Source organism: Peromyscus leucopus, chromosome 1 (assembly GCF_004664715.2).
Source record: "Peromyscus leucopus breed LL Stock chromosome 1, UCI_PerLeu_2.1, whole genome shotgun sequence".
NCBI classification, from domain to species: domain Eukaryota; kingdom Metazoa; phylum Chordata; class Mammalia; order Rodentia; family Cricetidae; genus Peromyscus; species Peromyscus leucopus.
The window spans coordinates 73,279,636-73,299,013 of NC_051063.1; the positions used below are offsets into that span (position 1 = coordinate 73,279,636).

The following is a 19,378-nucleotide window of genomic DNA, read 5'->3' on the forward strand; positions in this document are numbered from 1 at the left end:
TAGAAGGGTCCACACACAGGTATCCCACCCACTACCCCACATAAATACTATGTCCATGTCTCTTATGTAGCTACTTGTGTAGACAGGAGTCCAGCAGAGCTGTATAGGGATCTGGGGAGTTTCCAAGCTCCTTGTGAAAGCTGCTCCTCAGTGCCAGCAGGGTCATCTTGCTGCTGTAGTACAGGGTATGGGGCTAACACCAGACCCAGAGTTGACCAGGAATGGATTCCTTGGGGGCACAGTTGAGGATTATCCCCTCCCCAAGTCACAGTTCAGGACTGAATGAGGAAACCTGGACTTCAGAGAATCTTGAGCAACATAGAAGAGTGGAGGGCTACAGGAAGGTTCCAGGTGATCCTGCCTCATCTTGACCTCCAAGGGGCTTCTGGATGATTCCTAATGTCTTAGTTACTTTTCTATTGCTGTGATATGACACCACGACCGAGGGAACTTATAGAAGAGAGAATTTATTTGGGCTTACAGTTCCAGAGGGGGAGTTGATGACCACCATGGTAGGGATCATGGCTGCAGGCAGGCAGGCAGGCAGGCAGGCAGGCATGGCCCTGAAGCAGTAGCTGATAGCTTGTACGTGATCCACAAGCAGAGGGCAGACAGAGCTAACTGGGAATGGTGGGGGTGAGCTTTTAAAACCTCAAAGCCCACCCCCAATGACACACCTCTTACAACAAGGCTACACCTCCTCATCCTTCCTAAACAGTTCTACCAAGTGGAGACCAAGAATTCAAATACATGAGCCTTATGAGGACATTGTCATTTAAACCACCATCCCTAGAAGTGGCCATTCACTAAAAAGTTCCATGTGAAGTTAGAACAAGATTGAGTTTCTCTCTACCATAAAGATTTGTCTCCATCAACTATTGCCTGGACTTTCCTCCATCTCCCTCCCCCTTTCCCTCTCCTTTACACATAGTCAGACTAGAGAAGTTCCTGCCCCAGGACCTCCTTTACACACGCACTTATATCTTAAAGAAATCCCTCAAGTAAGATAAATGATTATCTTTCTGTATTTGCTTCCATTTCATCTTCTCAAGATACCTCTCCTTTTCCTTAATTGGCATCCTTTCCCACCTAAGTTTGCCACAGTTTATCCGATCACCCCATTAGAGCACAGTTAATACATTTGCTCCTATATGTATTTTTAATTTGTTATCTATTTCCCCCACTTAGAATGCAGGTTCCATAAGAGTAAAATCTATGTGTCTTGTGCTCAGTTCTGTATCCTACCACCTAGGACAGTGAACAATGAAAACTTGCTCAGTGAATAAATGAAAGGCAAATGGATGAATGAATGAATGAATGAATGAATGAATGTGCAACCCCTTTCATACACACACTCTTCTTCCTAGTCTCATGTGGACACCGGGAGTCCTGTCTCCGAGTTGCAAGCTCATGCCTGAGGGACTCTACTCCACCCACTTTATCCTCTTCAGAGGGACAGGGTCAGAAATCTTTGCAGGGAGGCCTGACCTGCATTGTGTTTTCCTCCCGATCCTTTGTCCCTCTCCTACCCCTCAGATCAGCCTCCTGTAGGCATCTGAGGACCCAACTGGGCCCAGAGTTTACCAGGTACCATGTTATCCCCTGGCCTGCTGAGCTTCGGACCCCAACGACTTCCATTCCTGGAGAAGTCATGGCCTCAAGCCAATGGTGCCACCTCCCTCGTGATCCGCACAGGTGGGGCCAAGGCTCAGGCGCCGATCAACCCCAAGGCCAGAGGGACGGCTGCGTGGCTGCTGCTCCCCATGCAGAACTGGGTTGGCTGGCCCACAGCCCTTTGAGAAGTGACGCGGAAGAATGAGTGCGATGCGGGAGACTGCTGGCCAGGATGCAGCCCACAGCTGTGGAGTTCTCACCAGCATCACCCCCAGCGTGGCCAAACTGACACGTTTCCCGAGATGCCAGGAAGCTTATGAAACTCAGAGAAATATAAAAGCCTGCGGGCTCTGAGGCACCCTGCAAAGATGGAGGTCCCTGGAAGGTTGTTCATTTGGGCCGTTTTAGTCGCCTCCTGTGGGGCACAGCTGAATTCCATGGTGGCTGAAGGTAAGAAAATTGAACCACATTCTTCAACTCAAACATGGAAGATCTGCTTTTACCAGGCTTCTTCCCAAACTTAGAAAGCTTTCATATCTGCTGCTGCTCTCAGTACAGAGAATAACACCTCTGTGCTCTCTGGAGGACTTTCAGTGGTCATTTCCTTAAGGCCCAAGTGGCCATGTTCATTGAAATAGAAAAGGCACACACAGTTTCACCATGTCATTTCACTTTTAACAGCATATCTTAGGAAAAGAATCCTAAAGCTACATACCTACATGAATAGATATTGACATGTTTTTTTTTAAATGTGAGTTTTAGTTGCTGATTTTTTTAAGGGTAAGTCAATACAGAGACTTACTCTTGTAAGTTCTAAAAGATTACATATACAAGAAAGGGTCTCTATTAAGAGGGAAAACGTCTGCAATTTTACAATGTGATAGTGCTTATGTCTAGAACAACACATGGCACATTTTTAGATGGAAAATGGAAAAGAGGGAAGAAAGGAAAGAACTGGGGAATTCCCATCAGAGTTTTAAGGAGGATGCTGATCCTGGGTGGGTGGGGTTGTGCTGCCTTTTTCAGTTACCTTTGTTTTCCTTTCCCTGACAAATGTAGCACTAGTTATTGTTAGGTAAACACAGAAATGGCATTTGTCAGTCACAGGTGAAAGAGAACGGAAGAAAGTTTGTTTCTAAATACATAGGGGTTTGGATCATCAGTCTCTCTTGGAAAATGTATCTATTTTTGTCTTTGCTGGTGCCTGCGTGCGTGCGTGCGTGCGTGCGTGCGTGCGTGCGTGCGTGCGTGTGTGTGTGTGTGTGTGTGTGTGTGTGTGTGTTTTCATGAGGTGGGGTCTTACTACAAATCCCAGGCTGCCTTTTTGCATGGGAGCCTCCTTCCTTGGCCTTCCAAATGCTGCAGTTACAAGTATATGCCTCCATACCTTGCTTTCCCCATTTTTTCACTGGGTTCTCTTATTTTTTTCTTTTTATACTTATTTATCATATGTGCTCAAGCACATGTGTCCTCACACATTACAGTGCTCACGTGACGTTCAGAGGACAACTCCCAGCAGCTTTTTTCTTCTTCTACCATGTGGGTCCTGGGGATTGGATTGGGGTTGTCACCTTTGGCAACAAGCTCCTTTACCCCATTGAACCATCTCATTGGCTTCATTGTCCTTTTTTTTTCTCTAATAATTTTTATTATATAAACCAATTTTTAACTTTAAACATATTTTGATCATATTCTTCTCTCCCCCCAAGTCCTTCCAGACCCTCTCCTCCCAACTTTAAGGTCTTTCTCAAAAACAAACTAAAAACCCAACACAAAAACAAAACCTAGAAAACAAAACACATCGACAGCAACAGCAAAACCTATAACCAAATAGAAGCACAAAAAAAAAAACCTTTGGAGTCTACTATATGTTGGTCAACTGCTCCAGAACATAAGGCCTGCCCTGGAGTGGCTGATATAAATAGTGTCACTCTGTTGGAGAAAATTCTGTTGGAAAAAACCTCTTCCAGGTGGTATAAATGACAATTCTGTTGTTAACATTTTACCCTAGTACCCTAGATTTTCATTCATTCATTTAAAAAACCAAGATGAAATATAATAAGATGGGGGCTGAAGAGATGGCTCAGTGGTTAAGAGCACTTGACTGCTCTTCCAGAGGTCCCGAGTTCAATTCCCAGCAACCACATGGTGGCTCACAACCATCTGTAACTGAGACAAGATTCCTTCTTCTGGTGTACATGAAGACAGAGCACTCATATACATAAAATACACGAATAAATAAATAAATAAATAAATCTTTGAAAAAATAAGATAAAACAAAAACTATCACACTGAAGTTGGACAAGACAAACCAACAGAAGGAAAAGAGCCCAAGAGAAGGCACAAGAGTCAGAGACTCACTCATTCACACACTCAGGAATCCCATAAAACAGTAAACTGAAAGACTGGCCTTGTCTTTTAACTATTGAATTGTAAGAACTCTTTATATATTCTAGATAGACTTTTCTTCAGTCCCTAATATATTCTTTTTATGGACCACATATAGAAGAATTACAATTTCTCCCCAGGACACAAAGGGCAAACCCATTGCTTGTGTGTTCATTTGCAGTAGCTGCAATATTTCGCCGAGTCACCTGTCTATCCTATTCCTTGTGGGAGGTCGAATCCTGTGTCTTCTGGGGATACAGAAACCGTTCCTTCCCTCAGTGCTAACTATGGTATCTACCAGGCAGATCCAGATGCACGGCCAGTCTGGGAGGGGCCAATCTGGGAGAGACCCACAAAGCCCTGATCCTACAGCTCAATGCTGATGAGAACTGTACCTGGACCATCCAGAGACCTGAAAACAGGAGCATCCGAATCATCTTCTCCCATGTTCAGTAAGTGGAGGCTTCAAGTTTCTCAAGGAGGGTGCTGACTCTAGCCATGCTGGGGCAGGAGGTGAGCTTTCTGTGGAGGGGAACTCAGCTGCTTCCACAAACTGATGATGATAAAGACGATAGTTATGGTTGCTGTTCATCACTGAAGACTGGCATTCTAAAATCTGAGTCACACAGGCACTGCGAGGCCAGTGCTTGAGTTACAGATGCAAAGAGCTTGATAACTTACCGAGATCAGTCAACTAGTGCCCAGAACCATCAACGCTGGTACCCAGCTAGTCTAGTTCTAGACTGTAGACCTTCAAATCTTAAACTCTGGCTCCAAACTCTGATCCACATTAGAGTCATCACGGAAACTTCCATAAAAAAAAAAAAAAAGGCTGCACCCTATACAATTAGATCACAGTCCCCAAGGGTGGGGCCCAGCCCTGACAATTTTTGAAATTTTACCTTAAAAACATATATTCACGCATGTTTTGTAATACCCTTGCTGTGCCATGTGGATCCTAGCCTCTGTTGTACTGTGAAGCCTCAGGATCTCATAAGATCTGCCCTAGTTCATTTCTCAACACCCTTCTGTAGCTGGTGCAACCCAATTCAGTAGACAAGAAAGCTCAGAGAAGCGATTCTTGATAAAGGAAGGGAATGGAATCCCAGGATCCTGGCTCTGGGGCCCCTGATCTTATCCCACTTCAGTGGTTCTCACTCTGTAGCTGCCAGAATCATCAAGAGGGCTCATCAAAGTGCACAGGCTGGGTCACGTTGGGGTCCATACTATCTAATTTAAAAATTGGGTGAAGCCTGAAAATCTGCACAAGAAACAAATTCTCAAGTGACTCGGATGCTGCTGTTCCAACCACCCCACTGGGAGAACCAGGGCTCTACATCCCAGAAGCAGGAATTTATTGACCTTCAGTCAAATGCACAGAAGGCAACTCACCATTTTCCTGGAATGGGAGAGCTATCAGAAACCTACACCTCTCCCCATTTTTTTTTAATATATAAAGAGAAATAACAGAATTGTAGTAAGAGCAAAATTCAGTGGAAAAAAAGATAGCATTCATTGGAGTAACTTCTTGTGTATGAAGCCTATGATAGATGCTTCACCCTAAGAACACCAAAAACAAAAACAACAAAAACCTTACATAAAAATAAAAAGTACACCATGATGCTCATTTTACAGAAGAGAAGACTGAGGTCTGACGTCAAACAAGATTAAATAGCTGGTCCAAAGCTATGCAGCCAGGAAAGTGCTTAAGGTGGAAGGGAGTTCAGCTTCTCTGTGTTTGTATTATATTGGCTCAGAGCCATCTTGGACATAGCTCCTCTGTGGGCATTTGGAAAGAGCCTGGCAGCATGGGCATAAAATAAAAATCCTGGGCTGCCTGCTCAGTGCAGAGCATTGGACCGTCCTTCAGAATGAGCCTGTGGTGGGGAGGAAGGGGTAGCCGGGGAATGCTTCCCTGGAAGGTGGCCATGGAGAAGGACTTGATTTTCAGCAAGCTTGGATATCAAATATTAGTGAGGCTGGATTCTGAGTTAGAACTGTTCTGTATCCACTGGTCACCATGGAGGCACAGCAAACAGGGCCAATGGAAGTCAGGGAGGACTGCAGCCCTGGATGCTAGGCCTGTGTTCCAGCAGTCACTAACTATAAGGTGCTGGCAAGTGACTTCACGTTCCTGAGCCCATTAAGGTTGTGGTTTGATGTTAAAGAAGGGTGAAGCCCATGACTGGTCTGGCAGAGGTCTAAATGAGCCAGATTGCCTCCCCTTTATAAACTGTGGTGCTAATATGAACAGGGGACAGTGTATTTTGAAAGCCACTTTGTGAATGGCTCTTCTCCAGCCACAGGCGTGTTCTGTTCCCAGGTTGGATCCAGACGGAAGGTGTGACAGTGAAAACATTAAGGTGTTCGATGGAAGCTCCACCAACGGGCCTCTGCTAGGGAAAGTCTGCAGTAAAAATGACTTCGTGCCTGTATTTGAATCATCGTCCAATTCCCTGACGTTTCAGATCGTCACGGGCTTGACAAGTGTCCAAAGAAGTGTCTTTATCTTCTACTACTTCTTCTCTTCTGATACCTGTAAGTTGTCCTTGACACATCCTTCCCACAACCCTCTGCAAATACAGGTCACAACAACTCCTGCTGGGGACATCGTGCTCTCAAGCCCTGTCTGGAGGATCTGTGTACAGAAATCGCAGATTCAGTGGCCACCTTTGAAAATCCCATTCTTTGCTTCTGGGGAAGCTCAGGGTGCTTTTCCTCTAACCGGATTTCTGGCGAGGCAGATTTGGCTCATCAGACAGCTACAGATTGACAAGTGCTGTGTCTGAGCCCAATGGAGAGACTCTGTTCCGCCTGTTTAGTAACTCGAGACATCCGCGACATCTGCCAGGGACAGACTCCCCTGGTCTGATTCATTAGATGTGGGCTGAGGCCCTTAGGTTCCTGGGGGATGGAGTGATTCTGACAACAAGAATGGGAGCACATGTGGCGTGAGGCTGATCCAATTTTTAGACCGTCAGATGCTACATGATTCTACATACTCAGCCCCCGATTCCAGTTTGACCTCAGGTAGAATGCCATGGCTGGGAGCCAGCAGGTCCATGAGGAGAGCTTCACTCTGGATGTCATAGAGGGGCTGATCTTGACACTGATATCTTGTGCTAAGGAACCACCAGGGTGGAGACATCAAGCTCTTCTGGAGCTGGACCCAGGCCACCTCCTTACACCAGATGTGGAGACTCTACCTGACATGGGTCCTATGAGTCAGTCAACCTAAACTATTTTATACCTCCAGGCTTCCGTTTGCTTCAGTTTTCTTTGTCGTGTTGGCCTCTACTTACCTACACTGGCAGTGAAGGACTAAGGAAGGTTGCCTCTGAGCTGAGCTTTGACTACTAGCATGACTAGGGTAGAGAGAGGAGAGAGGGGCAGAGAAGGACCCTGTATTGAAACCCAAGCAGACATGTTAAGAAAGGGCAATCTAGAACAGCAGCTCCTGTGCTGGTAGCCAGTAGGACTGGACAGTGATGGTGGGTGAGGAGCCTCCAGCACTAGCCCTGAGGATTCGGCTATGTTCTGCAGTTCCATGGATCTTTAGTCTGGTCCATTTGACAGCAGGGCAGAGCTGTACTCCCAGGCACACCGAGGGCAAAAGGTCTGGTGCTAAGGGAAGGTGAAAGCCTCAGATATGACACAAAGAGAAGACAGCGGTGTGGCACTTGGGGAGGACACTTTAAACCCTTACACCACAGAAAAACGACAGCCATCTTTGTCTCTTCCCAGCTATTCCAAACTGTGGTGGTTACCTGGACACTTTAGAAGGATCCTTCAGCAGCCCCAATTATCCGCAGCCCCACCCGGCGCTGGCATACTGCGTGTGGCACATACAAGTGGAGAAAGGCTATAAGATAAAACTGAACTTTAAAGAGGTCTTGTAAGTATTGTGGTCTACTGTAGTGACCCCCAGCAACCAGGGGACCAAACTAGGGAGGAAAAAAAAGGTCTGAGGCCCCACATGTGGGTACATTTCAGAGAAGCATCGTAGAAAGGAAAACACACAGCGGTGCTGTTAACTATTTTTTCTGGAGATTCTGAGGTCCCATGAAGGGACTGACAAAGCTTTATCATAACTCTGAGATGTCATTGTAAGGACAAACCCTTCATGACTTCAGAAGGAGTGGTGGACAATAGAACTGAATTGGTTTGGGAAGGTTTTTACATCGGAGGCCATCCTTCTTAGCCTAGAAATGGACGAATACTGCCGATTTGATTTCATCGCACTCTACGATGGCCCCTCCACCACGTCTGGCCTGCTGGAACAATTGTGTGGCCGCGGGCAACCTACCTTCGAATCTTCCTCCGACTCCATGACTGTTGTGCTGTCTACAGATTATGCCAATTCCTACAGGGGCTTTTCTGCCTCCTATACTTCCATTTATACAGACGACGTCAACACCAGTAAGTCACACTTCATGACCTTTGAGCTAGTGTGAGCCTGTCGATTATGACATGCATAGACCCTGCTTCTTAGTTCTTAGCCTGAATGCGGCTAGCCTTGTTTGCCAGCCTGTCCCAGGAACTTGGGGAATATAGCTAATCCAGAGGCTTGAGGATCCGCTCTGTGCCTTGCTTACTACAGGAGGATGTACACGACTCCATTAAGCTAAAAATGACTTCTGTAGAATGCAGGGTCTGGTCGGGCTAAGGTCTTCTGTAATGACGGCATTTTAAAGAAATGTAACCATAATAACTGGGGAAGAAGAGGCTACGAATTTGGGAGTGGGGTCATGGAAAGAGTTAGATGGAGGGCATTAGAGAGGGGCTTAGGGAGTGAATGGGAAGAGGGGGAAAGTGATGTAACTATTTTAATTAAAATGTGTAAATATATTAGATGTATAGATTATAGCTCTAAATAAGGTAGCAACGGGCACGTGAAAAAAAATCACCAACTACTTGCCTGTGGCAATCTTCTACCTACTGTTTAAGGTATTGTAAGTTCAGATATTAATTTATTTTGTGTGTGTGCATGTATAGGCATGTGCGTGTGTGTGTGTGTGTGTGTGTGTGTGTGTGTGTGTGTGTGTGTGTGTGTGTGTGTGTGTAGCCAGAGCAGGGCATGGGGGCTCCTTCTCTAGCACTTTCTGTCTTATTCTCTTGAGACAGGGTCTTAATCTGGAGGTGGGCTGGCAGTCAGCAAACCATAGTGATCTTTCTGTCTCTGTCTTCAAGAGCACTAGGGTTCCAGGCAGGAACACAGCCACACCTGGCTTTTTATGGGGGTGCTGGGGATTCAAACTCAGGTCCTCATGCTTGAGCAGAAAGTTCTCTTACCGACAGCCATCTTCCCAGCCCAGTGATTACAGGGAGTTTGTTGCTGTTGTTTTGCTTGTTGAAACAAGGTCTTGTCATGCAGCCCTGGCTGACCCAGAACTCACAGACATCCGCCTGCCTCTGCCTCCTAACTGCTGGGATTAATGGTGTGCGGCACCAATTCCAGCAGGTTAGACTTGTAGTAGATTCATCTTCACATAGAGGTCTTGAAAATGCGAAGTTCCCAGCTGGCCAAATGTGATCTTTCTTTCTATTCTGTTCCCCCTTTTTTCTTGATAGCATCTTTAAGCTGTGCTTCTGACAAGATGAGAGTCATCATAAGCAAATCGTACCTGCAGTCACTTAACTACAATGAGAACAACTTGCAACTAAATGATCCAACTTGCAGACCGAGTGTATCAAACGTCGTAGAATTCTCTATCCCTCTGCACGAATGCGGTACAGTTAAAAAGGTGCTGTGAAACCCACCGCTGGGTTCTGTCAAATGCTAAGTACATGGTGATGCACAGGCATGAAGCTTGCTGTATCTTTCACAAACGACATCAAACTCCTATGGCTGGACTAAGAAAGCGTGTTCATAGATGTGCACACACCCAGTCACACACAGAGGCAGGATTGTCTCATTCATTCGCAAGGTAACTGGAGGATGAATGCTTTTCCCAGAAGGCAAAAACTCTGAACCCTCAGTGTAGAGAGTTGGATCATCCGTGGCCAAGATTTCCTGGCTTACCAGGGAAAGTTGTGCAGAGAATGGTACATTCCATATTTAGTAAAATTGAGCTGGATTTTAATCTCTTATTTTCTTGAAAAGGCAGAAAGTAGAAGCATGTTTTAAATATCGAAAGACGTAAGTCTGTGGTTTGGTCTGCACACTTTAGAAATACCATTTAAGACCTCAAGCATGTCAACACTTCTAGGCCCCTTTAAGATACGTACTGTAGACTTAAACCACTTTGTGATTGAAGAAGGCAGAGACTAGACCAGAGGAGCTGATAAGAAGTAAATATTTTCTTCTGTCCATTTTTTCTTCCAAAAACAAACACACAAGCTTTATTTCTCGGATGTCTAGGGTGCACTGAGGCCAAGCTTCCATCTATGTGCACGTGGGGAACTGCCTGCTTAGCCACATGAACTTAGGGCCCTTTAGGAAGGAAACATGGGAGAGTTCAGTCTTTTATTTATGGACCCCAGGGCCTCACACATGCTAGGCAGGCCTTCTGCTACCAAGCCACATTCTCAGTCCTCTTTTGATTTTTCTTTCAAAACAGGATCTCACTAAGTTGTCCACACTGGCCTTGATCAAACTCTGTAGCTCAAGCAGGCTTTGAACTGTGATCCTTCTGCTTCAGCCTCCCTAGGAGCTGAGGTTATGGGTCTGTATCAACAGGCCTGGTCTGGTGAGTTTAAAATCTTTATAGGGCTGGAAATGTGCATTCCACGATGATGTTAATGTAATAGAAGGAAATCTGACCCAATTCCATCTTTTGATCTTTCTAACACAAGCTTCATCTTTCACTTCCTTCCTTCTGCAGGTCAGCGCTGCAGGAAAACACATTTAAGGTTGAGAGGATCTGATGTGAAAGCTATTCTCTTGTGACTTGTGGAAATTAAGTTGCTACCTGCAAATCTTATCTTTCTCTGTGCTCTGAAATATTGACAGGCTAAAGTATAAAATTTGAATTCCTTCCCATTCTGCAGATAGAGGACCACACAATCTCTTACACCAACATAATCACCTTCACCAAGTCTCCAATTTCTGCAGTGATCACCCGTCAGAAGCACCTCCAGATAGTAGTGACATGTGAGATGGAATATAATTCTACTGTGGAGATTCTGTACATAACCGAAGATGACGTCATACAAAACCAAAGTGTCCTGGGCAAATACAACACCAGCATGGCTCTTTATGAGTCCAACTCATTTGAAAACCAAATAGAGGAGTCACCATATTATGTGGATTTGAACCAAACTCTTTACGTCCAAGTCAGTTTGCACACCTCAGACCCGGGTCTGGTGCTGTTTCTGGATACCTGCAGAGCCTCTCCCACGTCTGACTTCACATCTCCGACCTATGACTTAATCAGCGGCGGGTATGAACTCATGTAGTGGGTCTCTGTATGTGCCAGTGGAAGTGTTAGGTTTTTGGGTTTGTTTTGTTTTATTTTGTTTTGCTGGTTTTTTGAGACAAGGTTTCTCTGCGTAGCTTTGGAGCCTGTCCTGGAACTTGCTTTGTAGTAGTTTTTCTTTTATTGTTGTGTGTATGTGTTCCTGGGTGAATAAGTGAATGTGCATATCTGTGCACGGGTAGGCAAGACCCTGGCATCCATTGTCTTCCTCAAAGATTCTCTGACTTATTTATTAATTAATTTTTCTTATTTGTATCTATGTGTGGCATGTGTGTGTATTCATGTTCACTTGTGTGGTGGCATACACGGGTATTCACATGCATGGGTGGATGTATCTGTGGAGGCCTGGGGTTGATGCCAAGAGTCTCACTCTACATCTTTTGTTTTTTTTTTTTTTGTTTGTTTTGTTTTTTTTGTTTTTTTTGAGACAGGGTTTCTCTGTGTAGCTTTGTGCCTTTCTTGGAACTCACTTGGTAGCCCAGGCGGGCCTCGAACTCACAGAGATCCGCCTGCCTCTGCCTCCAGAGTGCTGGGATTAAAGACGTGTGCTACCACTGCCTGGCCTCACTCTACATCTTATTCATCGAGGCTGGGGGTCTCAGTTGAACCTAGAACTTTGCTGGCAGGCTGTTCTGGCTTGTTTTGGGGTTTTCCCTGTCTCCACCTTCTGAGTGCTGAAGTTACAGGTGGGCCTCCACCCTCACCTCCACCTTCTGAGTGCTGAAGTTACAGGCCCCCTCCCTCCTCTGGCTTTTCTGTAGCTTCTGAAGAGGGATCCAAATTCTGGTCCTCATACTTGCACAAGTGCCTTAACCGTGGACCCATTGCTTCACCCCCTCATTGCTTTTGGAGACAGGGTCTTTCACTGAACCCAGAGCTTGTGGATTCAGCTGGGCTGGCTGGCTGGCCAGAAGAACACAGGCATTGTCCTGACTCTGCCTACCTAACTAACACTGGAATTGCAAGCATACTGTGAGTGCTGGGGATGAACTCAGGTTCTCAGGATAGTGCGCCAAGCGCTTTGCTGATTGAACGATCTCCCCAGCCCACAGTAGTAATGATTTTAATAAAGTAAGTTTTGTATTTATAAACACTCAGTGTGTGTGTGTGTGTGTGTGTGTGTGTGTGTGTGTGTGTGTGTGTATAATAATTTCCTTGTATGGAATTTTAATAAGCTTAATCATTTAAAAATTGTTGCTGTGTACTAGCCACAAATAACTCATGTTAAAATATTTAGATAGGCCGTCTATATTTCTTGATTTAAAACTATGAATATAAAATATTTGTTGGTGGGGAAAAACCTACTTGTGTTTTGTCTAGCGGGGGTCTATTTGTGGTTTTGCTTTTTGTATATTTTGGCTATTTTTTACAAGGACATGGAAGGTTCTAAAATGTGTGTCATCCTTCGAACATGACATTCTTAAGAAAATAGATGTAACTTTTTTTTAAAAGAAAAAGCACGTGATGTTTTAAAAGAGATGCTCCTTTTTCCTCTAAAAGTTGATGGGCAATCAGCTGTACTTGCGCATCAATACTGAGCACTTTAGGAGAGGTGTTTGAGCCCCATATAGGTGCTGATGTTCTGGTAGCTCATGGGCCAGGAATCTCAGATAAGAGCAGGACCTTATTACCTTTCCCACCTCTCAAGCTCACAACACTCTGAACCACTGATGTCTCTCTAGAGAGGTTCCTGGGTTCACACATTGAACACCTCAAAGCTTGTATCATGTCACTTTCACATGGAAAAGCTGCCGTGTACCTTCTAACTGTCCCTAAATTGTGTTCCAGATGTAGTCAAGATGAGACTTGTCAGGTGTATCCCTTACTTGGACACTACGGAAGATTCCAGTTTAATGCTTTTAAATTCTTGAGGCATCTGAGCTCTGTGTATCTGAAGTGTAAGATTTTGATCTGTGATACCAGCGATGAAACATCCCGCTGCAATCAAGGCTGTGTCTCAAGAAGGAAACGAGATGTTTCTTCATACAAGTGGAAGACTGACTCTGTCATAGGACCAATTCGTCTGAAGAGGGACCGAAGTGCAAGTGGAAACTCAGGCAAGAATACGCTGTTCATGATCTAAGTTTACCTTGTGGCTCGTAAAATGTGGCTCAAATCTGTTGTTCCTGAGATGTGCAGTTTAGAGATTTAAAGTAGAAGTTTTAGCAGACAAGTGACTAAGTACACAAGATGAATACTTCCATCACAAGTACACAAGATGAATACTTCCATCACGTATATCATATATGCATCTATAATCCATCACACACTGGTACTATGCCGTTAGTGTGGCCTTTAAGAGTTCATGGATACTATCCCCATTTCTAGAGACAACTTTCTGTCAGCGTCCCAGTTCCTTGTTACAGATGTCTAAGCAGATAACCAAATTAGAAATAATCTATTTTAACTTCTCAATGAGGAACAAAGTTAACCAGTGCCCACATCAGAGCCTATTTTGGAAAAAAGGTTATCTTTTCACCATAGACAATATTAACACAGGACAACCTACTTACTTCTGGGCATGTTGAAACCTGATAGGCTGCATAGGAAAGACTCAAAAGACAGCCCAGAGTTAAATGGCCTAGGATAAAACATAAATATAATGAATTCAGATTGTTTGAGAATTGTCCCCCTCTCTTAAGTTGAAATTACATATTATTGATTCATGCATATCATAGGGCATAATATGAAATTATAAATACTGCCAAAATTTGGTAATACTAATACTAAAACTATTTCCGATTCCAGGACTTCTGCCTCAAACACACACAGCAGAAACTCCAAACCAACCTCTCAGCCAGCTACACCTCTTTTCCTTCATGGTTCTTGCTCTCAATGTGGTGATTGTGACCGCAGCCACAGTGAGGCATTTTGTAAATCGATGCCTGGAGCACAGATACCAGAAGCTGCAGGTCTACTAGCTCTGACCCTAAGAAGGCCCCTGCCTTCTCATGGATGCTGGATGAAGCCGCTCCTCATGCCGAAACAAGGGTCAGGGATAAACCAGGAAGGCCCGAAAAGGCAACAATACTTTAATGTTCATATCATGGTAATAGTGTATTTCATTATGGGATGGCTGAAATGAATAAACATTATGTCTGGTCACCTTTTTTTGGAAAAGGTCTCACTATGGAACTCTGACTGGCCTGGAACTTGCTTTGTAGACCAGGCTGGCCTTGAATTTACAGAGACCCTGTCTCTGTATCCCCAGGGCTGGGACTAAAAGTGTGAGGCACTACATCCAACTCAGTTTCTTTTTTAGATGCTAAATAAAATGTGTCATCTATAAAAGTCAAAGAGTAATGCAGATATGGTACCCTTTGGATGGTAAAGGTGATCACTTGGAACTGAAGCGAAGGATTGTGGACTCCTCAGTCCACTGCTGGCATGCAGCCTGGGTCCCTCGCCCTGTGCAGCTCACAAGGGGGCTTTGGTGGGAGGAACCCGATGGTGAGACTTCAGACTGCTTTCTGAGTTATAAGATGAAAAGCATTCCTCTTCTCTTTCCTGTGGGTTCAAGCAGGTGTTATTGAAGGCCCTAAAATGAACTACTTTATACCCGCCAATACCAGAGCTAATACGTTACACACACACAAAAGAAATACAACCCCATCTTGCCAGCAAACAAACACACACTTTTGCGTTCCAGGTAGATCTCAACAGGTAGCTGCATCCCGGAATGCCAAAGGCATTTGCTTCTTTTTGTTTTTTGTTATGTTTTTCTTCTATAGATATGTGTCATGTGCACCATGTATTATAGGGAATCCACTGACATACAATGGATATGAGACACCACCCCAGTCCTTCCAAGCCTGCTGATTTTTCCTGCCCTAAATCAAAGCCAATATTCCTTATTTACTTAACATCTTAGTGCAGATCTTTCAAAGGCTTCCCAAATATTCATATAATGACTCTCTTCTCTGTCCATCCATATAACCTAAATCTCACTACCACAAACTCCTTTTTAATATAACATAAAAACACCTGAAAGTTTCACTGGCCATAGGCAGATCATATTGAAGTTTTAAAAAAGATTTATTTTTATTTCACACGTGTACATATTTTGTCTGCATATATGTATGTGTGCCACACATGTGCTGGTGCCTGGGGAGGCTAAGAGGGTATTGGATCTCCTGGAACTGGAGCCAGACAGTTGTGAGCTGCCATGTGGGTGCTGGGAGCTGAACTTGGGTCCTCTGCAAGAGCAGCAAGCGCTCTGAAACTATGGCAGCCCCTCCCCAGCCTCACATTAACTTCCTGTGACAGCACAACTGCCTGGTCTGGCCGCTGCCTGTCACCCATCTTGTTATCAGGAATTGATTACATGTTCTGTGCTGGCATCGTGATAGATAGTCAGAGACACTCCAGGCATGAATATGCCATTCTAAGAAAATTATCACGGGCACCGTGACTCAATAGAGAGTAGAGTCATGGTTACTATAGCAAAGGGATCAAAGGTCCACATCCTGGAGTTGGTGGGCTAGGAAAGGTCCTTACCTCTTCCCTGTTTAGATGTACTGTACCTTCACCCTCTGTCTCTACAACTGAACATAGGAGTGAGTGTTAGTATCATCTGGGAATATGGTCAAGGAAGGAGAGAATTTCTTAGCAACCAGGGGCATCCATGCTCCATTCCCCACTGGTGAAGAGCCATCTTTGGATAAGGGCTGCTCAAATGGAGCTGTGAACTTGGACAGGGTAGCCGTCCCTGGGGAACAGTGGTGCTGAGCCCCTCGCTAGCAGCACGCCCAGAACCCTAGTGAACGAGTACCTCTATTTGAGAAGTGTTTGATGTCACCTCTGGGCACCTACCTACTAACTTTACTTCCTAAAACATGGCTTTCAGAATGTCGTCCAAAGCAAAATCTGCTCCTAAGCTTTATTCAGGAGGGGCACTTAACCAAGCATTTCAGAGAGGCTGAAAGCAAAGGGATGGGCATGGAATGCCAGGCAAATTCCACTCAGAGGGGCAGGGGTGGTCTAGCCTACCTGATGTTCTCTGCTCCCCTGAGGTGGTCACCTCAACCCTGGCTCTCCACTGGGCCTGCCTTAAAATGAAAGGATTCCAGTTCCTTTCTAAACAGGAGTGGGTGTAGAGTCCAGGCTCCCCACTGGTCAGCTCTGATGGGTGAGGATGAGGCCTCACTGCTGCCTACAGGTGATGAGCACCTCAAACTCCATTCTGCCTTCTCTGAAATCATCCTGTCCTGGTAGAGGATGGAGGCAAGGGTCCTCAGTCTCATTGGGATGATAACTGGGAAAGGACATTTTTGTAATCAAAATGAAATGGTCCCTAAGGTAATGTGAGTTGTTAGTCACATTTCTACCTCAGTACCTCAGAGTTAGCCCCCAGGTCCCACTAGACTCTGCCTTCCTCCCTTCAGAAGGTAGGACTACCGTACTCTTCCTTCTTACATGTTCCTTATCAGCAGAGCCTGGAACAATTTCTTGGACAAAGATGAGGACTCATTTTAAATATTTCTACTGAATGTTTCTGGACCCTGGAAAGAACAAAACCATTGACTCTGTTCAAATCTGTGTTCTTAAAGAGAATGTGCTGAGCAGGATCACATGTTCAAAGACAACCCGGGCTAGGCGGTGAGACCTTGTCTCAAAAGGTACAGCAAAACCAAGTGACCACTTTGAAGGTTCTGAGTACAATACTGCCTGCCTCTCCTTCCAGGAAACAGGGAGATCAAGGTGAGGGCAGCCCTCTGCTTCAGGAACAGAACATTACAGACCGGTTCCTGTTTGCTCTGCAGCTTTCCTGGGTAATTTTCAGGTTTTCCAGATGTTTTGAGAATGTGACCGTGTGCACATGTGGAGCTCACAGAGAAGCTCCTGGCTTCTTATGATTCTTTTCTCCCATTTGCAAGCTGAAATCTAGACCCCCCAGAAGCTAAAGTGGAGTTCATACAGAGGCCTCTGGCTTCTGATGATTCTGAAAGCCAGACCCTCAGAAGCTAGGCTCTGATTTGTCCCCTTCAAAACAAAACAACTGAGCAAAGAAACTTTCTGAAAGTTGTCACCAATGACTTGTGTCGTTCAGCTGTTCTGCTTAAAAGAGTTTAAAGAAAATGAACAGTGGTTTCCCAGAAAACACTTTATTATTATTATTTTTTACAAGATTACTGGCAAGATCTAGAAATGAATTCTCACATTTCCAGAAGAACAGAAAGAGGCCCACCCACCTATCAGCACCCAAATAGTAAGTAGACATTTATAAACAATCTCTAATTGCCCATGGTGTAAAGAGAGACAACCCTGCTTTTTCTAATATTTTGTGCATTTTGAGACAGTGATCAAGTTCTTGAGAGTGAAGAATAACAAAATCAGCATTTTTTTCTTTTTCTTGCCTACAAACAGGGCAACTGTGTTAGAAGTTAGTGCTCAGAGATTACTTAGTAACAAGCCCCAGAGAAGTAATCTCTTGGGTTCTTCCACCCATCTGAATGGGTAGTGCAGATGGTGTGGTCAATGTCTGGCTTCGGAGTGACTAAACATTGCTTCCTGGTAAGAAACAGACCTTGCTTCCGGTTTTCTGACACACTCATGGGAGAGTGAGAGCGAGCGATCACACCAGGGCCTTGCTCTGATTATCTGCTCTGTGGATCTTCAGCGGCCCCACTGTTCGGAAATACTCAGTTTGTTCTTCCGTGGCCTCTGCCGAGCCTGCGCCTCTCCTCCCTCGCTTTGTACAGCCTTGTGAGCATCGGGGAGAGTGGTCCCCGATTCGGCAAATGGCAACCTTACACTGCAGGTAGACCACATCGTAGCTTTTGAGGAAGCTGAAGGCGTTGAACTTGAACTGGGCCACGTTCTTCCCAGGGGCATGGAGGTTAGAGTAGGAGTTGTCTCGGATGCACCTGATGGGAGAAAAACCCAGGCCTAAAAAGTTAACTAATCCATTCTATGAATTTTCTCCAACCCACATAACCAGGCTGTGTTCTAAGGCTCTGAATCCCAAGTGGAGCTCTTCCCACTACCCTCCCTTTTATGAAGCTACAACTACTACTACTATACTACTATTACTACTGCAGTTTAACAGCATTATTAATGGAAACCCTATACCTGGTCATAAACAGAAGGGAATTGTCAAATACAGTGAAAACAGGTCAAGGTTTTAGCTGCAACCTTTGCTTGCTAGGTCTATCCTAGTTTGTCTAAAGGGAAGGTTATAAGGTAGATGCTATATTTAAAAATGCACTTAGATTATTTAAAAAGTGTATTATAGGACTGGTAAATTCAGGTCAGTGGATGAGTGCTTGGCTACCTAGCACTCCCAATGTCCTGAGTTCAATTCCCAACACTACCCAAAGAAAGTATATTGTAAACCATAGAGTGATATAGGTGGTACATCAAGAGGAGATAAAAGGTAGTTATGTAAAATATGCAGTTAAAAAGAATCAGAGAAGTCAGAAAAGGGGTAGGCACAGGGCAGGGAAAGACAAAAGACAAATGCAATGAATGAGTGGTGAATTCTAATCTAGTGCTTGGATAAGAACGTTAAATACGAATGGTTCATATTTACACCAATATAAAGACAGAGAATATATTACAAAGGAATACACAAAACATCTGACTATATGTTCTTTACAGGATAGTCACTTTAAATATAAAGACACCAATACATTGAAATGGAATGGAGAACAGTACAGCAGCGGTTCAGAGAGAGCAGAATTGTCAGGGTCAAGATGGGTGTTTTACAACAAAAGAAAGGGTCAGCTATCTATGAAAAGAACCTTAACCAAGATAATTGAAGGAAGGAATAATCTTTATCCAAATATAATAATCATTCATGTAATGCACCATCAAGCAGAGCATTAAAACGTGGGAGGCAAAAGTACCGCAGTAAGATACGGACAAACCCACTATGATAATCGGATGCCTCAATATCCCTCTATTGACTGATCAGGCCAGTGGGCAGAAAGTCGGTAAGGGTGCAAACGACATAAGGA

The 19,378-nt window shown here is 44.6% G+C and overlaps 2 protein-coding genes across 2 annotated transcripts in view; one reads left to right on the forward strand and one right to left on the reverse strand.

Annotated features, from left to right (window-relative positions):
* The first annotated feature begins 1,982 nt into the window (after positions 1-1,982).
* On the forward strand, positions 1,983-14,456 carry Cuzd1 (CUB and zona pellucida like domains 1). The gene is made up of 9 exons (XM_028871897.2): positions 1,983-2,064; positions 4,304-4,454; positions 6,326-6,540; positions 7,747-7,897; positions 8,204-8,421; positions 9,574-9,746; positions 10,993-11,384; positions 13,209-13,477; positions 14,169-14,456. Exons 1-9 carry the CDS (start codon positions 1,983-1,985, stop codon positions 14,339-14,341), a joined length of 1,824 nt encoding a protein of 607 aa, XP_028727730.1. The 3' UTR covers positions 14,342-14,456.
* Positions 14,457-17,508: 3,052 nt separating this feature from the next.
* Positions 17,509-19,378, reverse strand: part of LOC114695348 (deleted in malignant brain tumors 1 protein-like) — a 113,725-nt gene continuing 111,855 nt past the window's right edge. The window contains exon 74 of the mRNA XM_037209865.1: positions 17,509-18,286. Within this exon, the coding sequence (XP_037065760.1) occupies positions 17,995-18,286 (292 nt within the window). The 3' untranslated portion in view covers positions 17,509-17,994. The remainder of the gene's footprint in view (positions 18,287-19,378) is intronic.

Excerpts from the sequence above, each read along its gene's own strand:
- Cuzd1 (XM_028871897.2), top strand. The coding sequence starts at position 1,983 with ATGGAGGTCCCTGGAAGGTTGTTCATTTGGGCCGTTTTAGTCGCCTCC. Across the intron at positions 4,455-6,325 it reads ATCATCTTCTCCCATGTTCA|GTTGGATCCAGACGGAAGGT; the intron begins GTAAGTGGAGGC and ends TTCTGTTCCCAG. Across the intron at positions 7,898-8,203 it reads CTGAACTTTAAAGAGGTCTT|CCTAGAAATGGACGAATACT; the intron begins GTAAGTATTGTG and ends CATCCTTCTTAG.